The 20,057-nt window shown below is 40.0% G+C and overlaps 1 protein-coding gene across 1 annotated transcript in view; it reads right to left on the minus strand.

Annotated features, from left to right (window-relative positions):
- LOC140714177 (dual oxidase 2-like) overlaps positions 1–20,057 on the minus strand; it is a 145,404-nt gene that overhangs the window by 111,308 nt on the left and 14,039 nt on the right. Inside the window, exons 3-5 of the mRNA XM_073025053.1 lie at positions 7,493–7,570; positions 6,519–6,683; positions 1,010–1,197 (exon numbers count right to left, since the gene is read on the minus strand). Coding sequence (XP_072881154.1) covers positions 1,010–1,197; positions 6,519–6,683; positions 7,493–7,570 — 431 coding nt within the window. The remainder of the gene's footprint in view (positions 1–1,009; positions 1,198–6,518; positions 6,684–7,492; positions 7,571–20,057) is intronic.

Below are 20,057 nucleotides of genomic sequence, written 5' to 3' on the forward strand. Positions count from 1 at the left end.
GAAACCCATTCATTTCTTGGTGACAGCTAGTACAATGGAGATATAATTTAATTTGGAGATACATCACGGTTATCGGCCCTTTGACCCATTAAGCCACACCGGCCAATTACACCCATGTAACTAATTAAGCTACTAACCTGTGGGAGGAAATTGGAACACCCGAAGGAACCTCACATGGTCACAGGGAGAATGTATAAACTCCTTACCAATAGGTTGCTAGCGCTCTAATAGCGTACGCAAACCACTAGGTTACCGTGCCACCCTATAAGGAAAATATTTTTATATGGAGAGTGTGACGATATGTAAGGGAGATGGGAATAGATTCTAATTTTGATAGATATTTGAGAGAAAATAATTTGCAAGAATAGAGGGAATTAGACTAACAATACAGGTGTACTGGGGGAAATGGGAGATAAATTCAATGGACCAAAGGGGCTCAGTCTGAAACATTGACTGTTTTTCATCTTCATAGATGCTGCCTAACCTGCTGAATTCTTCAGGCACTTTGTTTGTTGTTCATGTGTACTGTAGCATTCTATAATTGTACATTGGGTATCTCAGCACATTGACAGGACCTCCAACAGTGCCGCACATCTTCAACCTAAAGGGACAATGACCAAATGGTCTCTCTTAACTCCATTTGACATAATTATTGCTAAATACTCATTTTATTGTATTATTAAGCATTGTTGAATATTTTGACTCATTCTTCAGTTGAGGTAAAGAAGTTGCACTGAGGTCTCATGCAATGTTCAGAAACCTAGTAGTGAGGAATAATGACTGGAGTTAATATATCCATCGATTTTCACTTTTATATAAGAGAAATGATTCCATCCTATGTGCTTCCCTGCAACCAAATGCATCCTTCATTCCATCTCTCCCTGCTAGGAAAGGTAATTGGAGAGGATGTCAGTGAAGATCTGTGTTTCTAGCTTTAGATCTGTTTAATATTTTATTTAAAATGATTTATCTGTTGGACAGTTGCACTGAGCTCTGTCACGTGACACACCTGCACTCGGGGGTAGTTTGGACTTTGTCCTGACTTGGTTGTCCATCGAGAGCGCTGAAATGGAAGCTCCACCCTCCCTGTGCTATTGGGATCAAAAACTGGGTCTCCAGATGGAACCTGAATGTTAAGAAACTCAGCAGGGCATCCATTTCCAACCGCTTCCAAAATTTCATCAAAGACGTGAAACCCTGAAAGGTTCAAACAAAGCAGAAAAATATTTATTATAAAACATTCAATAAAAATATATTTTATTCATAGGCATATAGATGTAAGAAAAATGGACGGTTATGGGACTGTTCATTTGTCATATGATGTGAATGATCATAGTCTTTCTTTTGACCGTGATTGATCCTGGCAAATTTTCCTGCAGAAGTGGTTTGCCAATGCCTTCTTCTGGGCAATGTCTTTACAAGAAGGGTGACGCCAATCCCTTTCAGAGATTGGCTGCCTGGCATCAGTGGCTGTATAACCAGGACCAGTGATATGCTCCAGATGCTCATACGGCCATCCACCACCTGCTCCCATGGCTTCACATCACCCTGATCAGGGGCTACGGGGTGAGGGGGGGTGCGAAGCAAATGCCTTACCTTGCTTCACATGTTCAACCATGTTCTGTGTTCATTTTCTTTCAAATAAAGAATGGCAGACTTGTCAAGAATTAGAAGACTTAGGATGAAGGATGAAGGTAATACCAAATGTACTATCGGAAGATATGTTTTCACAGTGAGTGGTTATAAACCAGAAACGGATCCAATCATGGCATTCAAAAAGTGAACTGGATAAAGACTTCAATGGGTAATATTTGAGAGGCTATGGGCAGCTAGTCCAGAGATTTGGACTAGTTAGAGTCCACTTGCATAGAGATGATGTGACTCTGTGCACTACAGGATAGAATTAGCTTGGTTGCAGTCAGTTGTACTATTTCCACTGAAGGTCAGTAGACTTAAGAGTGTTTCTGGTGAAACCACAGATGTGACTATGACTGCTGATACACAAATAAAGGAACTGATAAACTAAAATATATCATCTGAATCATCGCTTCTTGTCCTGATGGTTTCATGTTTCAACAATAACTAGCACGACAGCTAACTTGCCTCATGCTGCCAGAGAACTGGGTTCGATTCTCATTATGGTATTATGCATAACACCATACGACCATAAGACAGAGGAATAGAGTTAGGATATTTGGCCCAATGAATCTGATCCACCATTCGATCGCGGCTGACTTAATTTCCCCCTTAACCCATTCTCCTGTTTTCTCCCCATAACCTTTGACATCCTTACTAATTAAATATCTATAATCAGCATTTAAAATATACGCAGTGATGTTGACTCCATAGCCATCTGTACAATGAGTTCAACTGATTCACCACCCTGGCTAAAGAAATCCTTCCTCATCTCTGTTCTCAAGGGACATTCTGAGCTCATGCTCCCCAGTCATAGATTCTCCCACCAATGGAATCATCCTCTCCACATCCACTCTATCTAGTCCTTTCAATATTTGGTGGGTTTCAATGTGATTCCTGCCCCCCATCATTCTTTTAAACTTCAGCAAGTACAGGCCCAGAGACATCGAACATTTCTCATACAGTAACCTTTTGTCCTCATAAACCATTTCTGGAGCCTCTGCAATGTCAGCATATCCTTTGTTAGATATAGAATCCAAAACAGCTCACCATACTCCAAATGTGATTTGACCAATGCCTTATTAAGCCTCAGCTGTACATCCTTACATTTCTAGTCCTCAGATGTAAGAGAAGTTTGGGTAAGTACATGGGTGGGAGGGGTATGGAGGTTCAAGTGCAGGTCAATAGGACGAAGCAGAAAAAAGTTCAGTATGAACTAGATGAACTAGGGTTTGCGACCTGCACCTGACTACTCTGATAGAGGCTACACACAGCTTCTCTTGTCTGCTGTGCTCTTGAATGAAATTTTTGGCAGGTGTCCTATTTGCAGCCATCTCTGGGCTTGCTACAGACTCTCAGCAAAGTCTCACTTTTAAAACTTGTCATCTTTGATTTCAATGTCCTCACTCCTCCTTTCCACCATAACCCACTCCAGCTTGAATCTCACCAAGACATATGCACTCCGCGAATCCTACCCTCTTGTTTACATCCAGTTTTAATCACTCCATCATTGTCAGCCACACCTGCAACTCTCACAGTGCCAAGCTTTAAAATTCTTTACTTACCTTCTCTATTATCTCTTCGTCCTTTATGAGAAACTTAGAAACATAGAAAACATACAGCACAATACAGGCCCTTCGGCTCACAAAGCTGTGCCGAACATGTCCCTACATTAGAGCTGCCTAGGCTTTACTCATAGCCCTCTATTTTTCTAAGTTCTATGTAGCCATCCAGGAGTCTCTTAAAAGACCCTGTCGTTTCCACCTCCACCGTCGCTGCCGGCAGCCCATTCCACACACTCACCACTCTCTGCATAAAAAACTTATCCCTGACATAAAGTATAAAATAATACATTTGCAGAAAACTAGAATGGAATGCATGAAAATAGTAAAGCAAAGAGCAAAGCAATCTAAGAGAATATGGCAAAAAGGCTTAAAGCAGCACACATAAGTATAGTTGTTGAGAAAGCTTATGGGAAACCTGTTTTTCATCTAAAGTAGAATGCAGAAATGCAGGGAGATCATGATAGAGTTATTAAAAGCACTGTTAATGCAAAGCAGAAGGTCCAGCACCATCAGAAGCCTGAAGTCAAGCACTACCAGGTTCAGGAACAGCTACTTCACTGTAACCAGCAGGTCCTTGAACAAATCTGCACAATCTGAACATGTCCTCACCATGGAACACTCTCAGACTTGCACAAGCATCCCTGAAAACGTGTTTTTTGCTCTAATATTCTATTTTGTAGCTTTTTTCTCACTGTCTTGTAGAATGGATATTCCATGTACTGTCTGAGTTGAAGTGTCTGTGATATTACTGCAAGCAAGTTTTTCATTGTACCTGTAACTCTCCATACCTGTGCACATGACGATGAACTAGACTTAAACTTGCAACGGAATTCAAGAGGGTGCAGAAAACTTTTCTGAGTTTGTTGCCAAGGCTGGAAAGTAATTTTTTTGGAACAATGAACATGGAAGGGAAACTATAAGAGGCCCAGACAATATAAACAGTAAGTACTTTTTCTCCTCTTAGCAGTTGTCAATAACTTGGGGGCAAAAGGTTACTTAGGAAAATATTCAGAAAAGTTAAGAAAAATAATGTATTCTGGAAATAACAAGTGAAAAGAAAGCCACTCTTTTTGTTTATAGAAGAGCCCTTGTACAATTCACCTTTTACTCATGACCTTTAGTTCTAAAATAAGAGAGATACTATTAAGCTGGTAAGAGTGCCAAGCAGATGTATGATAATGTTGCCAGGAGTTATGGAGAAAGATCGGGTAGGTTAGGACTTTATTCATTGATGCACAGGTGACTTAAAAGGGTATACAGTATAGACATGAGGGGCATAGATGGGTGACCACACTCAGTTTCTCCCCAAGGGTAAAGTAATCAATAACTAGAGGGCATAAGTTTAAAGTGAGAGGGGAAAGGTTGGAATGGAGCTCAAGGGCAGCACAGTAGCATAGTGGTTAGTTAGCACAATGCTTTACAGTGCTGGCAACCCAGATTCAATACCCATCGCTGTCTGTAAGGAGGTGAATTTCCTCCGGGAACTCCGGTTTCCTCCCGCAGTCCAAAGACGTACCGGTTGGTAGGTTAATCAGTCATTGTAAATTGTCCCATAATTAGGCTAGGATTAAATCGGGGGATTGCTGGGTGGCTTGGCTCAAAGGGCCTGAAGGGCCGATTCTGCACTCTATCTCAACAAATAAACAAATAAAACTTCTTCACACAGAAGGGTGGGTATTTGGAACGAGCTGCTAGAGAAAGATACAATAACACCATTTAAAAGACATTTGGACAGATACACAGGTTGGGAAATTTGAGAGGGATGCGAGCAAAATGCAGGCAACTGAGATTAGCTTAGATGGGCATCTTGGCTGGTATGCATGAGTTGTGTCAGAGGGGTGCTCCTGTACTCCATGTCTGTATTGGATGATCTCGCACCGTTGTTGCAACATCAAAACCAAAAAATCTGAGGGACTACTCAAGCAGTGCAACACCAGGCACTGACTGCACCATCGCCTCAAGCTCTTATCACTGCTCATGTTGGCAGTTCTACATCTGGAAAAGATGATTGTGAAATCACGCCACCTACTCATGCCTTTCCAGTTTATATTGGCAAGGACACCAGGAAGAATGCTGCCCACTCTTCTACAAAATATTGCCTGTGATATTGATGTCCACCTTTCTCCAATTACTTTAAAATTTTGCCAACTTGAATTTGCCATTTTCACCTTTTGGTTTTTGAACCAAATGGCAAAACCTTAACTCGTCTAAACTACAGCTTAGAAACACAATGATCGCATTGACCTCTTTGCACCAAAATGGTCATTTTTTTTGTTGTAAAAAATGTGTATAATTTATAGTTAATTTATGTTTTTCATGTCAATGCTACTTATCTGATGCTCTGTGCCTGTGATAATTCTGTGAGAAAGCTTTTCATTGCATCTGTGCATACCTGTGCTTGAGCATATAATAATAAACTCGACCACTATTTGTAAAATATAGGAATATTTTTAGTTTAATGAATGATCTGCCTGAGGAACTTAGTGGGTCAGGCAGTATCTGTGGTAAGGGAAGGAATTGTTGATATTTCAGATCGAAACACTGCTTCGCTACTTTTGGTGTAGTTCATTTCGTCATCCACTACAAAGTCTTTTCAAGGTATGACAACTTTAAAGTAAAACTTCTCATGCAGTCTTGATGTAAAGCTTTGATCCCATACATCGATGATTCATTTCCCCCAGCAGATGCTGCTTGACCCATTGAGTTCCTCAAGCAAATTATTTGTTGCCTCAAATTTCAGCGTCTGTAGTCTCTTGTGTCTCTGTTAGTTTATTCTATTTCCTTATCCACATTTCTCTTAAATGTTGAAATTGACTTTGCATCCATTACTTCCACTGGCAGCTCATTCACACTTGCACCATCTTCTGAGTGAAGAAATTCTTCCTCAGGTTTCCCTTAAGTATTCACCTTTCACCCTTAACCCATGACCTCTAGTTCTGGAAAGAGTGCAAAGAAGATTTATAACAATGTTGCCAGAACTCAGGTGCAAGTTATATTTGAGTTGTAATTGTAAGCTACTGGGTGACTTTATTTGGCAAAAAACAACTTTAAATCTGTGGTGAACTACATATACCTGTCTGGACACGCCCCCCCGCTGACTGCTCCTGTGGCTCCTCCCACTGACCGTGACTCTGCCCACAGACCCCGGTATAAAGGCGATTGGGGCCTGAGCCCTGCCTCTCAGACTCCAGGATGTAGCATGGTGGTCAATAAAAGCCTATATCTCGCCTCACGTCTCAGAGAGTTATTCATGGTGCATCAAAATCTGAATGAATGTTTGCAGATCTAAAGCATTCACAAAATTATAAGCTAACTTACCAAAGTAGACAAACAGAACAGTTCGGTTTTTGGAACATGGTATTCCCGACTTCCCTTGCATTGCCACATTGCTGATCATGCGAGCATTCGGTAATTCTGGTTCTCGGAAAACTTCGTAAACTCCATCAGCATAACGAGCTGGCAGCAGGCGAACAAAGGGGGTGTCTGAAAAGGAGAACAGTGACTCACTGGTTGCTTTTCAAATTCAAATAACTTCTTAATGCTTCAATAAATACTATGCTAGTAATGAGAGGCTATAGTGGGTAAAGGTGATTCATCGAGACTCTGCCATAATCATAAGTACTCTGATTACCTTTCAAATTATGAAATGTTTTGAAAGCATAGATATAGAGAAGATGTTTTTATATGTGGACAATACAAAAAACAGCTTCAGGCCTTCGCTTCATTTTCATGTCACTTCCCCAACAATCACTGACTTCAGCCAAAAATGTATGGCAAACTACAGGGGAAAACTGGTCCCAAGGATTTTTTAAGTAAGTTGACCTCTTCATTTTTAAGAGTTTTAAATGCTACAGAATATGAGGGGCATTTGGGTATCATTAAAAACAAACAACTTGAGACTTTTGGAGACAATAAAAAATCTTGAGCTAGGTGAGAAAACTACGGGCATGGCTTTGCTGCCTGTTAAAAATTCCCAGAGGATTTTCTGCCTCTAGGCCAGTTTTGACCAATGAGAGCAGTCATATGAATCTACATTACACCTCCCTGGATTGTGAGAGGTCATTGGATGGTGGTTTCAACTCAACAAAGGAAGAGAACCTTCAGCTCATTGTACCTGCACAATTCTATTTCCTGTTGTCAAGAATACTTCCAATAGTATGCTACAAAATTCTTTGCCATTGACAAGATGTTGTAAGATTTGTCAGTATTTGACACAGCATATGTCAGTTATAACATACCTAACTCTGATTCTAATTGTAGAAATAATTACAGGTAAAGAAGAAATCACTTACCTACTGTCCCTCTGCTGTGATGGGCAAGATTATTGTACCATCCATCATATCGCTGTACCTCCCAATTCAGAGCAGCAACTAAATCAAAGTAAATCTGTATGGTCAATACTGCGATTCTCTTCAATACTATGAGTCTACATTACTGGCATAATAACCCAGAAGGAATGATTTAGTGATTCAGAGATATGCTCAGTACACCTACTTGTGAATGCAAATATCTAATCAATCAATCTCGTGGCAGCAACTCAAACATAAACACATACAGACATTGTCAAGAGGTTCAGTTGTTCATCAGATTGGGGAAGAAACACAATCTATGTGATTGACTGTGGAATGATTGTAAATGCTAGTTGGAATAGTTTCAGTATACCACAACTTTTTCCATGTCAAAGGTGGTGAGTTTATGAAACGAGCTGTTAGAGGAAGTGGATAGGTACATCAAGGGACAGGCTTGGAGGGATATGGGCAGAATGCAGGAAACTGGGAGTAGCTGGGTGGCACTGTGGTTGGCACTGACATGTTGGGCCAAAGGGCCTGTATCTTAGCATCCTGGAGGAAGCTAACATCAACTCCATAGCCACAACTGTGACTCAACACCAATTGTGCTAGGTCGGCCACATCATCCGTACACCAGACTCCTGCCTCCCTGAATAACTCCTGTTCGGCCAACTCAAGGATGCAAAGCTCACTCCTGGAGGACAGAAAATGCAGTTTAAGGACAATATCAAGACCCAGTTGAGGAAGTGCCACATCAGCATGAATGGATGGGAGAAATTACCACAGGATAGGGAAAGCTGGAGAAGGACTACACAGCTCGAAGAATACCTCCACTGTGCCACTGAGACTAAGTGGCTTCAACATAAGGAGAGACTGGGAAAGGCCTAACCAGTATTATCCACCACCACTTCAATGACCTACACCTGCCAACACTGCAAAAGGACTTGTGGATCATGGAGCAACCTCTTCAGTCATCGCAAGACCCACAAGTGAACAGATCAACCACTAGGAGAAGAATCATACTCAACCATGAGTGATCAATGAGGATGATCATGGTTGCTGTGTGATTACCTTCATGACAGCAATAATGAATGGACTTTACTTGTCTTGCAAGGAACGTCTATATTCCTGAATGCAGGAAAATCTCTCCAATAAAATAACAGTGTACTAGAAATATATATCATACTTATAAATAAAAAAATTAAATCTAATAATTGCCAAAAAGTGATCAAAATAATAGTTATACTACTTATTCATTTCTTGTGATTTAGGTGTCACTGGGACGGCCAGCAATTATTGCGTATATTTAATTGCCTTCAACATCAAGAAGGGTTCTGTCTTCCCGAACTGTTGCAGTCCTACTTACGAAAGTGCTACCCCAAGGCTGACAGAGGGCAATTTCCAGTACTTTGACCCAGTGATAATGAAGGGTTGGTGAAACATTACCAAATCACAATGGCGTGCTGCTGGGAAAGGAATCTCAAGCTGGTGGTCTTCCTGTGTGCCTGCTGTTATGTTCTTCTTGGTAGTAAATATCAGAGAGTTGGCAGCTGCTGTCAGCATAGTCTGGGTGAGTAACTGCAGTCATTTCATGGATGATTCATTCTGGAGCCACTTTCTGCTAGTGATGCAGGGAGTGACTGTTTAGGAGTGGTGGGACAAAGCAAGTGGCTTTGACAGGATAAACATGACTTTATGAGAATTATATTAGAGCTGTGCTCATCCAGGCATGCTCCAATGAGGATTCCATCACACTTCTGACTTCAGCATGTTCAAGAGGTGAGTCACCCAGCTCACTGAGTAGCTGTGGGCTACCCAGCCTCTGACTCCCTAATATTTATGTGGGTTAACCAGTTGGATTCCCAAAATCAAAATTAAATTTATTATCAAAGTTCATATATGTTACCATATACTACCTTAAGATTCATTTTCTTTCAGATATTTACATTAAAGTAATGGAATACAACAGATTTATGAAAAAATAAACATAGCAAAGACAAACAACCAATGTGCAAAAGAAGACAATCATTCAAATAATCAAAAAAAGTAAATAAATATCTACTGAGAATGAGTTGTAGAATCCTTAAAAGTGAGTCTATGGGTTATGAAGTCAGTTCACTGTAGAGGTAAGTGAAGTTATCCATGCTGATTTAGGAGCTTGATGGTTATAAGGTAATAACTGTTCCTGAACTTGGTGATTTGGAATCAAAGGCTCCTGTATCTTGATAGTAGCTGTGAGAGGACAGCATGACCTGGATGGTGAGGTCCTTGGTGATGGATGCTGCTTTCTTGTGGCAGCGCTCCTTGTAAACGTGCTCAATGATATGGAAGGCATTCCCTGTGATGGACAGGGCTGCATCCACCACTTTTACATTCATGGACATTGGTGTTTCCATAACAAGTCGTGATGCAACCAGTCAAGATACTCTCCACTGTACATATAGAGAAGTTTGCCAGAGTTTTAGATGACATTCCAAGCTACAAAAGCTTCTAAGAAAATAAAGACACTGCCCTCCCTTCTTTGTGATGGCACTTACGTGCTGGTCCCAGGATAGATCCTCTGAAATGTTAACACAAGGAATTCTAAGTTACTGACCCTCTCCACCTGCAGTCCCCTAATGAGAACCTCCAGCTTCTTCTTCCTGTAGGGAATAACCAGCTCTTTTGGTTTTGGCTTTGGTCAATAATGATCCACAGGATGTTCATGACAAGGGAGCTGGATGATGATAATGCCATTGAATGACAAGCGTAGATAGTTACTCTCCTTTGTTGAATATGTACATTTCCTGGCACCTTCATGGCATGGATGGTATGTATTGCTTAATAGCTCATTCCTAAAGGTTATCTAGATCTTACTGCTTACGGGCAAGAGCTGTGGTATCTGCCTTGAAGTTGCAAACTAAGCTAAATGTTGTGCAATTATCAGCAAACATCCTCATTTCTGTGGTCATGATGCAAACACCATCAATAAAGCAACTGAAACTGATTGGGTGCAGACACAGCTCTGACGAACTCCTGCAGTGATGTTCTGGATAGGGATGATCGGAAGTCAATGGAATCCAATAGTGGTGGAGCATTTTACCAGTGTATTCTTGAAAGTATCCGGACTGGTTGTATCATGGTCTGGTACAGGAATTCAAATGGACAGGAATGTAAGAAGCTGCATAGAGTAGTGGACCCAGCCCAATACATCATGGGCACATCCCTCCACACCACTGGTAATATCTACATGAGGAACTGTTTCATATAGGCAACATCCATCATCAAAGATCATCACCATCTGGGTCAGACCATCTTCTCATAACTACCATTGGACAGGAGCTCCAGAAGTCTGAAGTCCCACACCACCAGGTACGAGAACAGCTACTTCCCTTCAACCATTCAGTTTCTGAACCAGGCAGCACAACCTGAATCACTACCTTAGTGTAGCAACTTGGATCACTTTGAACTAAAATAGAAGTCAATTATTTTAATTCTAATTGTGCCATTTCTTGTGCAAATAGTGTAGAATTTATGTTTAATTTGTTGTTTTACTGCTGTTTATATGATACCACATGCCTGTGATGCTGCTGAAAGTAAGCTTTTCATTGCACATGTACTTGTGAAGATGACAATAATCTCAGCTTTTTTCCGTAAAGTGATGAAAGTTAAGTTCTATAAACATTAACCAGTTTAGAACACCAAATCACTGTTATACAATGGGTCTTATAATCTACTCCAATGTACTTAAATGCTAATTTCAGTATACCTGGAGAGTGAAGAGTGAAAAAAGAAATAGCATTAACAATGAAAGAAGCTTGTCATCGATATTGGATCCAGCCACTCTAAAATGATTTGGGATTTGGCGTTCAGAGTATTAAGTAGGCAAAAACAGCAGCTAATACTAGAACAACTGCCTAGTGCAGGATTCCCTCAGTTGTTTTCTAAGTCCCAGTCTGTGTACTATGAAAAACAACAGGCTCTGAGCTTGTTAGCACCTCTGACAAGATTTCAGTGAGGAGGTCCATAGGGAGAGTTGGAACTAGAATTGGCAGTGGAGAGTTGCAAGATTAAGATTAGTTTTCTTTGGCACATGCACATCGAAATATATAGTGAAATGTGTGTGTCAATAACCAACACAGTTTGCGTTGTGCTGTGGGAACCCGGCAAGTTTCATCATGCTTCTGGTGCCAATGTAGCAGTTCCACAACTCACTAATGTTAACCCATATATCTTTGGAATGTGGGAGGAAACTGGAGCACCCGGAGGAAACACATGCAATCACAGGGAGAACGTCCAAACAGACAATGTGGGAATTGAACCCTGATCTTACAGCTGGTGTAGTAAAGTGCTAAACTCCCATGCAAGGGGAAAGGTGTACCATGTGCTAAAGTTCAGAAAAATAATTGACTGAAGATTTGGTCGGGAGTGAGGAGGGGGTGCTGAATAACTGGGAAGAGGCTGAAAGTTCTTTTGAACTGGGTTCTGTTGGGAACAGTTGGAAGCAAACACCAAAAAAAAATTTAAAGCAGTCAATTACATTCCTGAACTTTAACACACGGTACACCTTTCCTCATTGCACGATAGTGTAGCACTTTACTATACCGAGATATATCTGCGAGAGAAATTAATGTCTCAATATCACTTATTACCATAAAAGACTGATCTACCGGTACTTTAAATCACATCACAGCAGATCTCAGTTGTCTGGTTAGTACTAGCTTTCTCAGTTACCTTTTCTTTTCCCAGGCTTTGTCTATACAATGAATTTAACATAATTATTTGTAATGCAAGCAGTGCAAACTATTTGTCATCAGTGGGCACTTAGTAATCTTGACTTATACTAATTCATTTACTTAACACATGTGTGCCATAGCAATGAGCTTCTCTTTTGGCATTAAGTAAAGTATTTTGTCCAAATCTGAGAAGCAAATGTCACTGTTAATCCATTCCATCATCTTGATGAGTTAGCACCCAATGGACAAGAAGCTCAACAGTTTTGGATAAAGTTGTGCACTCGACTGGCACACTTTCACCATCCTAAGTCTGGGATTCATACATTACTGGTGCAGTGTGGCAACCATGTGAGTGTTTATACTCACATGCAAATTTATTATCAAAGTATGTATGCCACCATACACTACCTTGAGATTCATTTTCTTACATGCATTTGCAGGAAAACAAAGAAATAAAATTATGCATTGTTGAAAAAAGAGAGAGAGAGAGAGATACCGCTTCTACCTCTTCCAACGATTTTGAGTGAGGCACAGAGAGATCTGTATTTACTGACAATTACCTTTATTGTTCAAACTAACAAATACATGAATTCATACATTAAATACCTTGTGCGCACACCTGCTAAGTATCCCTGACTCTCCTGGATAGTCAAAGAATAGCAAAGGTATTACCCGGGCGGAGGAATTTATTCTGGCCAGGCGCTCCTTGTTCCTCGTGGTCCCGATTCACTCCACGTGCTTCACGCAGGGTTCTTCTCGCTTGTATCTGCGATGGTTATTCTTCGAAGTTATCGCCACCGGCACACACAAAAAGCATCCACTTTTATATCCATTGCTTATCAATTCAAGTGTCGCATTCCCATGTCATTGGCCGCAGGTCATGTGTCTGGCCTTTAACACCTGGTCATTGGCTCTGATCCAAGCCAATCTATTATCCTCTTCCCATCAAGGGACAGTTGCTGACTCATGGCTCTTTGTTCTGAGTCAGCAATGAGCTTGAATCGCCTCAGGCATTCACAATCCTGCATGTTATAGCCAACCAAAGAACACCTCACAAATAACTCCTTATTTGGAAATGACCTCCAGTCCAGCAGATTACCTGAAGAGTCTCTGTGCCTTCTTTAAAACACTAATCAAGTCCAGCATGTCAAGATCACAAAATGGAGAATCAAGTGTCTTCACAAAATGGCAGCCTCCATCCCCAAAGCACACGGCAAGAACAAAGACCGCTTCCACTGTCCTTTATTCATTTGAATTCGCTGATTTGAAGATTGTCATTCTTTCTGGCCAACAGCATAAACGAAGACTGAGAAGCAGACAATGTGCAAAAGACAAATTGTTCAAATAGACTCCTTGAACATGATTCCAGAGGTTGAGGAATCAGTTCAAAATTGAGGAAAGTGAAGTTATTCACTGTGATTCAGGAGCCTGATGGTTGTAGAGTAATAACTATTCCTGAATCTGGTGCTGTGAAATCCAAAGCTCCTTTAACACGGCCCTGTGATGTTTTGTAACTCCAAAACAAAAAAGTACTTGAATGAAAAAACACGGAGAATTGGAGATATGTGTCTTAGTTTCATTTTTAGTTTAGCGAGACATGCACTTATAATGTGGTGGCGTGATGACATATGCCATTCATGTACTTTTACATGTAACCAATAATGAATTATTCAAACAAAGAAAGAAAGCTTATTCAGACAATGTATTTACATTATTAATTTACGTTACTGAAATATTAAATACACAACACTCCAAATCAACATAGAATGAACCTCAAATTTATATATATAGTATACTATAAAATATGTGTTGGCACATATCCAAGTGGTTAAGGCGTTCATCTAGTGATCTGAAGGTCGCTAGTTCGAGCCTTGGCTGAGGCTGCGTGTGTGTCCTTGAGCAAGGCACTTAACCACACATTGCTCTGCGATGACACTAGTGCCAAGCTGTATGGGTCCTAATGCCCTTCCCTTGGACAACATCGGTGGCATGGAGAAGGGAGACTTGCAGCTTGGGCAACTGCCGGTCTCCCATAAAAATCTTGCCTAGGCTTGCGCCCTGGAAACCTTCCAAGGTGCAAATCCATGATCTATCAAGACTAACGGAGGCCTACTACTATAAAATATAACTACTATATAGACATTCACAGCATAGTAGATTTTAAATTGCCCCATGCAGGCCTAAAGATTTAATGGCTGAGGCGAATTTCTTACTCTTGTGGGATAACGTTTTTCCTGACAAGAGGGGTCACTAGCTTGGCAGGTCAGATTTATGGCTGTGAAACAATCTCAGGTTCTGGGGCTTCCTCCACGGCAGTTGACTCTGGGACTGCAGCTCTGAATACCTTTCTTCTGGACGTGCTGGCATCTTGAACTGTGCATGACAAGCTGCTCAATCTGCTGATCTATCCCAGCCCACCAGACAAAGCTTTGAGTCAACGCTTTCCTTTTGACTATGCCTCGATGACTAACATGTACAGTACTGTACAAAAGTCTTAGACACATATAATTAAGGTATCTAAAAATTTTGCACAGTACTGTAGTAATATTATGCATTGCACTGTACTGCTGCTGCAAAAAAATTCATAGCGTATGTGAGTGATGATAAACCTGTTTCTGATATGGGCTTCTACTGTGGAGTGAGAGTGGGAAAGGAGCAGGGAGAGGGGAATCATGGTTGGAAAAAGGGGAAGGGAGAGGGGAGGGAGCAGGAAGCACCAGGGAGACATCCTGTAATGATAAATAAACCAATTATTTGGAATCAAATTACCTTGCCTGGTATCGCAGGGCCGGGTGTGTCTGTATTCGTGCCACCAACACCTCCACCCCTGGCACTACTTCTCTGCCTCCTGTCCCACACCCCTCCCACGGCACTCCACCCTTGCAATTCCCAACATCCTTAGCTCACACCAGATATACAAACTCGCTCTCTGCTCCATGTTGACAAATACAGTACTGTGCAAAAGTCTTAGGCACTCTAGCTATATATATGCTCCTCCAACACAGTAGCTCTCAGTTTGGATGGTACAACACTCAATCCCCATGAGACAAACTCTACCAAGGGCATTTGCATCCCCGAGCTGGTAAAATGGGGGAACTGGAGTCTCTACTGTACCCTCTGGTCAATCTGGGTGGCCATGTAAATCTGAGACAGTGTGGGATTTTTTCTGGCTGTCTGCTGAATCATCTCTGACGTACTAGAGAGATTTTCGATTTGCATTAGAGAATATGTCAAGATGTGTAAATTTTTCAGGTATTTCCTTTTCTAAGGGTAAACTGGATAATCCATCAGCATTTCCATGATTGGTCATTCTCTTGAATTTGATCTTATAATTGTGTCCCCCAAGAAACGGAGCCCATCTCTGCGTGTGTGCTGTTGTTATTAGAACACCCTTCTGTGGGTTGAAAATTAACACTAGTGGTTGATGATCAGTAATGAGGGTAAACTCTCTCCCACACAAAATCTAGTTGAAACGTTTTATACCCCAACTAGACTGAAGGCCTCTCTGTCAATATATGTGTAATTTTTCTTTGCAATAGTAGGGGAACATGATGCAAAGGCAATGGGGTGTTCACTTCTATCACTCATAACATGTGACCCGACTGCACCTGTACCATAAGGTGAGGTATCACAGGGAAAATTCACTGGATGGTGTCGATCATAATGGATGAGTACGGTGCCTGATGTTACCATTTCCTTTGCCTTTTGGAAAACCAACTCATCCTGTTTTGTCCATTGCCATTTCTTCCAGATCTGTAGTGGGTGGGGCACAGTAACGATGTTTGCCGAGTAGCTGTTATAGTTATTGACAAATCCTAAAAAGGACCGCAACTGTGACACATCCTTTGGCCTTGGGGCATCTACCACTCTTGAATTTTGCCTGCATATTTGTGTAATTCTGATGCATCAATAATGTGACCACAGTAAGTGAAGCTTAGTTTAAAGAATTCACACTTGTTGCATCATGCTCTGAGCCCATGATCACCCTTGAATACTGCTATGGCATTATCAGTATCTTTCTTAATTCACTTTCAGTTGATTCGATTGCAGGGGATGTGGCATGCAAATGGTGGAAGGATCTCCAATCGCGTTGTTGCCTCAGCCGATCATGCCCCACAATGCTGGCACTCCTGATTTTACCAAATACAAACCCAATGTGGCTTGTTGGTTCTTGTATTTCTGTTACGATTCTCATTCCCACAAGAGTAATCTTTTCTCCAGTATAGATTCTTAGTTGGATATCTGCAGGCTTCAGTTTAGTATCACTGAAATGCTATTCAGACTCATTCTGTGGAATGACTGAAACAGCTGAGTCGGTGTCCAATTGCTTGTATATTTTTTAAAAATATATTTTACTGTTTTATGTGAACAGACCTGGAAAAAACTAACAAAAAAACTAATGAAAAAAATATACAGCACAACCACAAAAACCACAACCATAGCAAAATCAAATTAAATATTGAGCAAAAAGTAAACATACACAGCAGAGGGGCACCGCACCAGAAAACCTCAGTCTTCACCCTGTAAGAAAGTCCAATACAGGGCCCCACATCCTTTCAAAGGTGTCCCCTCTGTCCTCATTACAGTCTCAGTCTCTCCAAATGTAAAGTGTTTGCCAGTTCTCTCAGCCACAGATCGTATGTAGGCACTGAGTCCATTTTCCACATTTGGAGGATTAACAATACAGCCACATTTTCATACATATTGGCTGAAGATAAGGAACTTGTTGCTCCAAGTATTTTTCACTGTTTCTCTGAGGCTTTTGGGAAGCAGTGGGAATCAGACCCACTCATGCTTGTCTATTGTTCATTTTCACATTGCAAATCTCAAATCTACTCAGTCCTATGTCACTCTCATCATTATCAGATGTTTTCGTCAACAGCATGCAAATTAATAATAATTTTGAAACTAAATTTGACTTTTTAGCTTTTTCTCTTCCCTGTACAGTCCATTTATTTTTATCTGCCTGATAGGCTCTTTATGTGCATTTTCTGCAAGGTTCACCTTTAAATCTGCATTAATCTGGTGTATGTGAGCCCCTGCCACAATATTAACACAATTTGCTTGGCCAGGTCAGTTTCTGTTTAGACGTTTCAAATTTGTTCATCCACACTTTTATTCCTGACTTCAACTCAATTGCGTTTCTGTCTGCTGTTTCCATTGATAGAGCAGTTTCAACTGCTCTTTTAAAAGCGAGTTGTGCCTCAGTTAGGAGCTGTACTTGAATGCTTTCTTGTAAGATTCCACAAACTAAACGATTTCTCAGTGCATCATTAAACTCATCATTGAACTGACAATGCTCAGGCAACTCCTTCAATTCAGCCACATGCGCTAAAATGGATTTCCCCTTCCTTTTGGTTCTGGCTAGGAGACCTAAAGCATTCGGCAAGCAACAATGGTTTCAGTTCTAAGTGTTCCTACATTACTTTCACAATATCAGAAAAGTTAATTTCAGTTGGTTTGGTGGAATCAGTCAAACTTCTAAGCAAATTGTATTCCTTTAAATTCAATGCACTCAGTAAATCTGGCACTTGCTTTTCATTGGCTAATTCATTTGTTTTAAAAACTGCTCAATTCTCTTAGTGTACAATCTACAGTTACCTCTTGTGCAGTCGAATGTATCTATCTTTCTGCTTTTTTTATTTCTGATTATTATCACCCGGTACTCATTGATTATGAACCCATGAATTTGTCCATTTTTCTGCCTTTTTTTAATATATATCTGTCTCTGTCCATTCCCAAAGAAGCACATGCTGTGCTTTTTTTTTTAACTTGACCATTTTGTGCTGCTTTTTTTTTGCTTGAACATCTTGCTGTGCTTCAACAGGTAGGTAGTCATCTCAGGTTGTTTAAAACTTCATCGTTGCCACAGCTATGGTTTGTAACTCCAAAACATAAAACTAATTGACAAAGCCGAGAGCTGTGTGTTTTAGTTTTATTTTTAATTTGGCGAGACACACACTTACAATGTAGTGGTCTGATGACATATGCCATTCACATACTTTTACATATAACCCATAATGAATTATTGAAACAACAAAGAATGCTTAATCAAACAATATATTTATAATATTACTCAATTCCTGAAGTATTAAATATACAACATGCCCAAAGGTAATAGCTAGAAGTCTGTATGGCCTGAAATGTGGAGATCCTTGAAGATGGTTGCTGCTTTTTCTGGCAATGCTCCTTGTAGATCAGCTCCAATACTGGGGAGGGCTTTTCCTGTGATGGAATGAGCTCTATCCACCACTATCTTTACACTTTTCCATTCCTGGGCACTGGTGTTTCCATACCAGGGCATGGTGCAACCAGTTAGGGTTCTCCCTACTGTGCATCTAAAATAGTTTGTCAAAGTTTTGAAAGACATGCCGGATCTATACAAACTTCCAAGAAAGTAGATGTGCTGTCATACCTTCTTTGTGATGTCACTCGTGCTGGTCCCAGGACAGATTTTCTGATATGATAGCACTAAGGAATTTAAATGTATTTATGAAATTTATTGTAGTTACATCTGAAGGAATTTCAACAGGAAGTACTGATCACTTCCTCACCAAAGCCTACACTGTTTTGTAAAAATATTTCTATGTTTCTAAAATTTATTTATTTATTTCATGCAATGTGTTGTTAGCAAGGCCAGCATTTATTACCACTCCCTAAGGTAGTAATGGTGAACTGTCTTCCTCATCTATGGTGGTTCATGTGTTGAAGGTGATCCAATAATGCCTTTGTATAGGGAGATCCAGGAGTTAGACTAGCAATGATAAGGAAAGGTGATCTGCTTGGAAGGTCAATGTTGAGTTTATTGTCATCTGCAGATGTACATGTATGCAGATTCAATGAAAAGCTTACTTGCAGCGACATTGCATGTGCATAATATCACATCAGGAGCTTTCACAAGAAAAGCAAATTAAACAAATTTTACACAACTTTTCTTAGAAAGATCACAATTGGAACAAAATAAGTCCATTTTATTCCCGTAATTTGTTCCAATAAAAGTCTTAAATTTGTCCAAAAAGGTTGAATTTTAGAGCAAGACCATGTAGAATGTAAAAATGTACCAGTTTCTTGGTTACATCGGAAACACTGATCAGATAAACTTGGATTTAATTTATTTATTTTTTGTGGTGTAATATATAATTGATGTAAAAAATTATATTGCACTAATCTTAACCGAACATTTATTGTATTTGTCATACTGTCAAGACACAGTCTTGACCAATTTGTTTCTTCAATTTTAATATTCAAATCACTTTCCCATTTTTGTCTTGACTTGTGGACTCCTTGTTTAGTTGCCTGGTTTTGAATCAAATTATACATACAAGATATAAATTTTTTAATATTTCCTTTTTGAATTAAAATTTCTATTTCTTTAGATTTCGGCAGTAACATTGTTTGACCTAGTTTTTCTCTTATATAAGCCCTTAATTGAAAGTAACAAAATAAAGTGTTATTTGATATTTTATATTTATTCTTTAGTTGATCAAATGACATTAATATACCTCCTTCAAAACAATCTCCTATATATTTAATCCCTTGTTACTTTTACTAGGTGATATTGAAGGGACAAAACCAAAACTCAAACTTAATAAATATCAGAAAGAATTTATAAAAACTGCGCTGGCTGTAGCCAAAAAGGCTATTGCAATTACTTGGAAATCAGATACATATTTAAGTATAGATTGTTGGAAAAAAGAAATCTATGGCTGTATTCCATTAGAAAAAATTACTTACAACTTAAGAGATAAATATGAAACATTTTTGAAAATCTGGGGCCCTTATTTACAAAAGACAGGATTAAATATATAGGTGCTCTGAAGAGAAAATTAATGGCTACTTGGGGAAAAAAAAAT

The sequence above is a fragment of the Hemitrygon akajei genome, chromosome 21, assembly GCF_048418815.1.
Source record: "Hemitrygon akajei chromosome 21, sHemAka1.3, whole genome shotgun sequence".
Lineage (NCBI taxonomy): Eukaryota > Metazoa > Chordata > Chondrichthyes > Myliobatiformes > Dasyatidae > Hemitrygon > Hemitrygon akajei.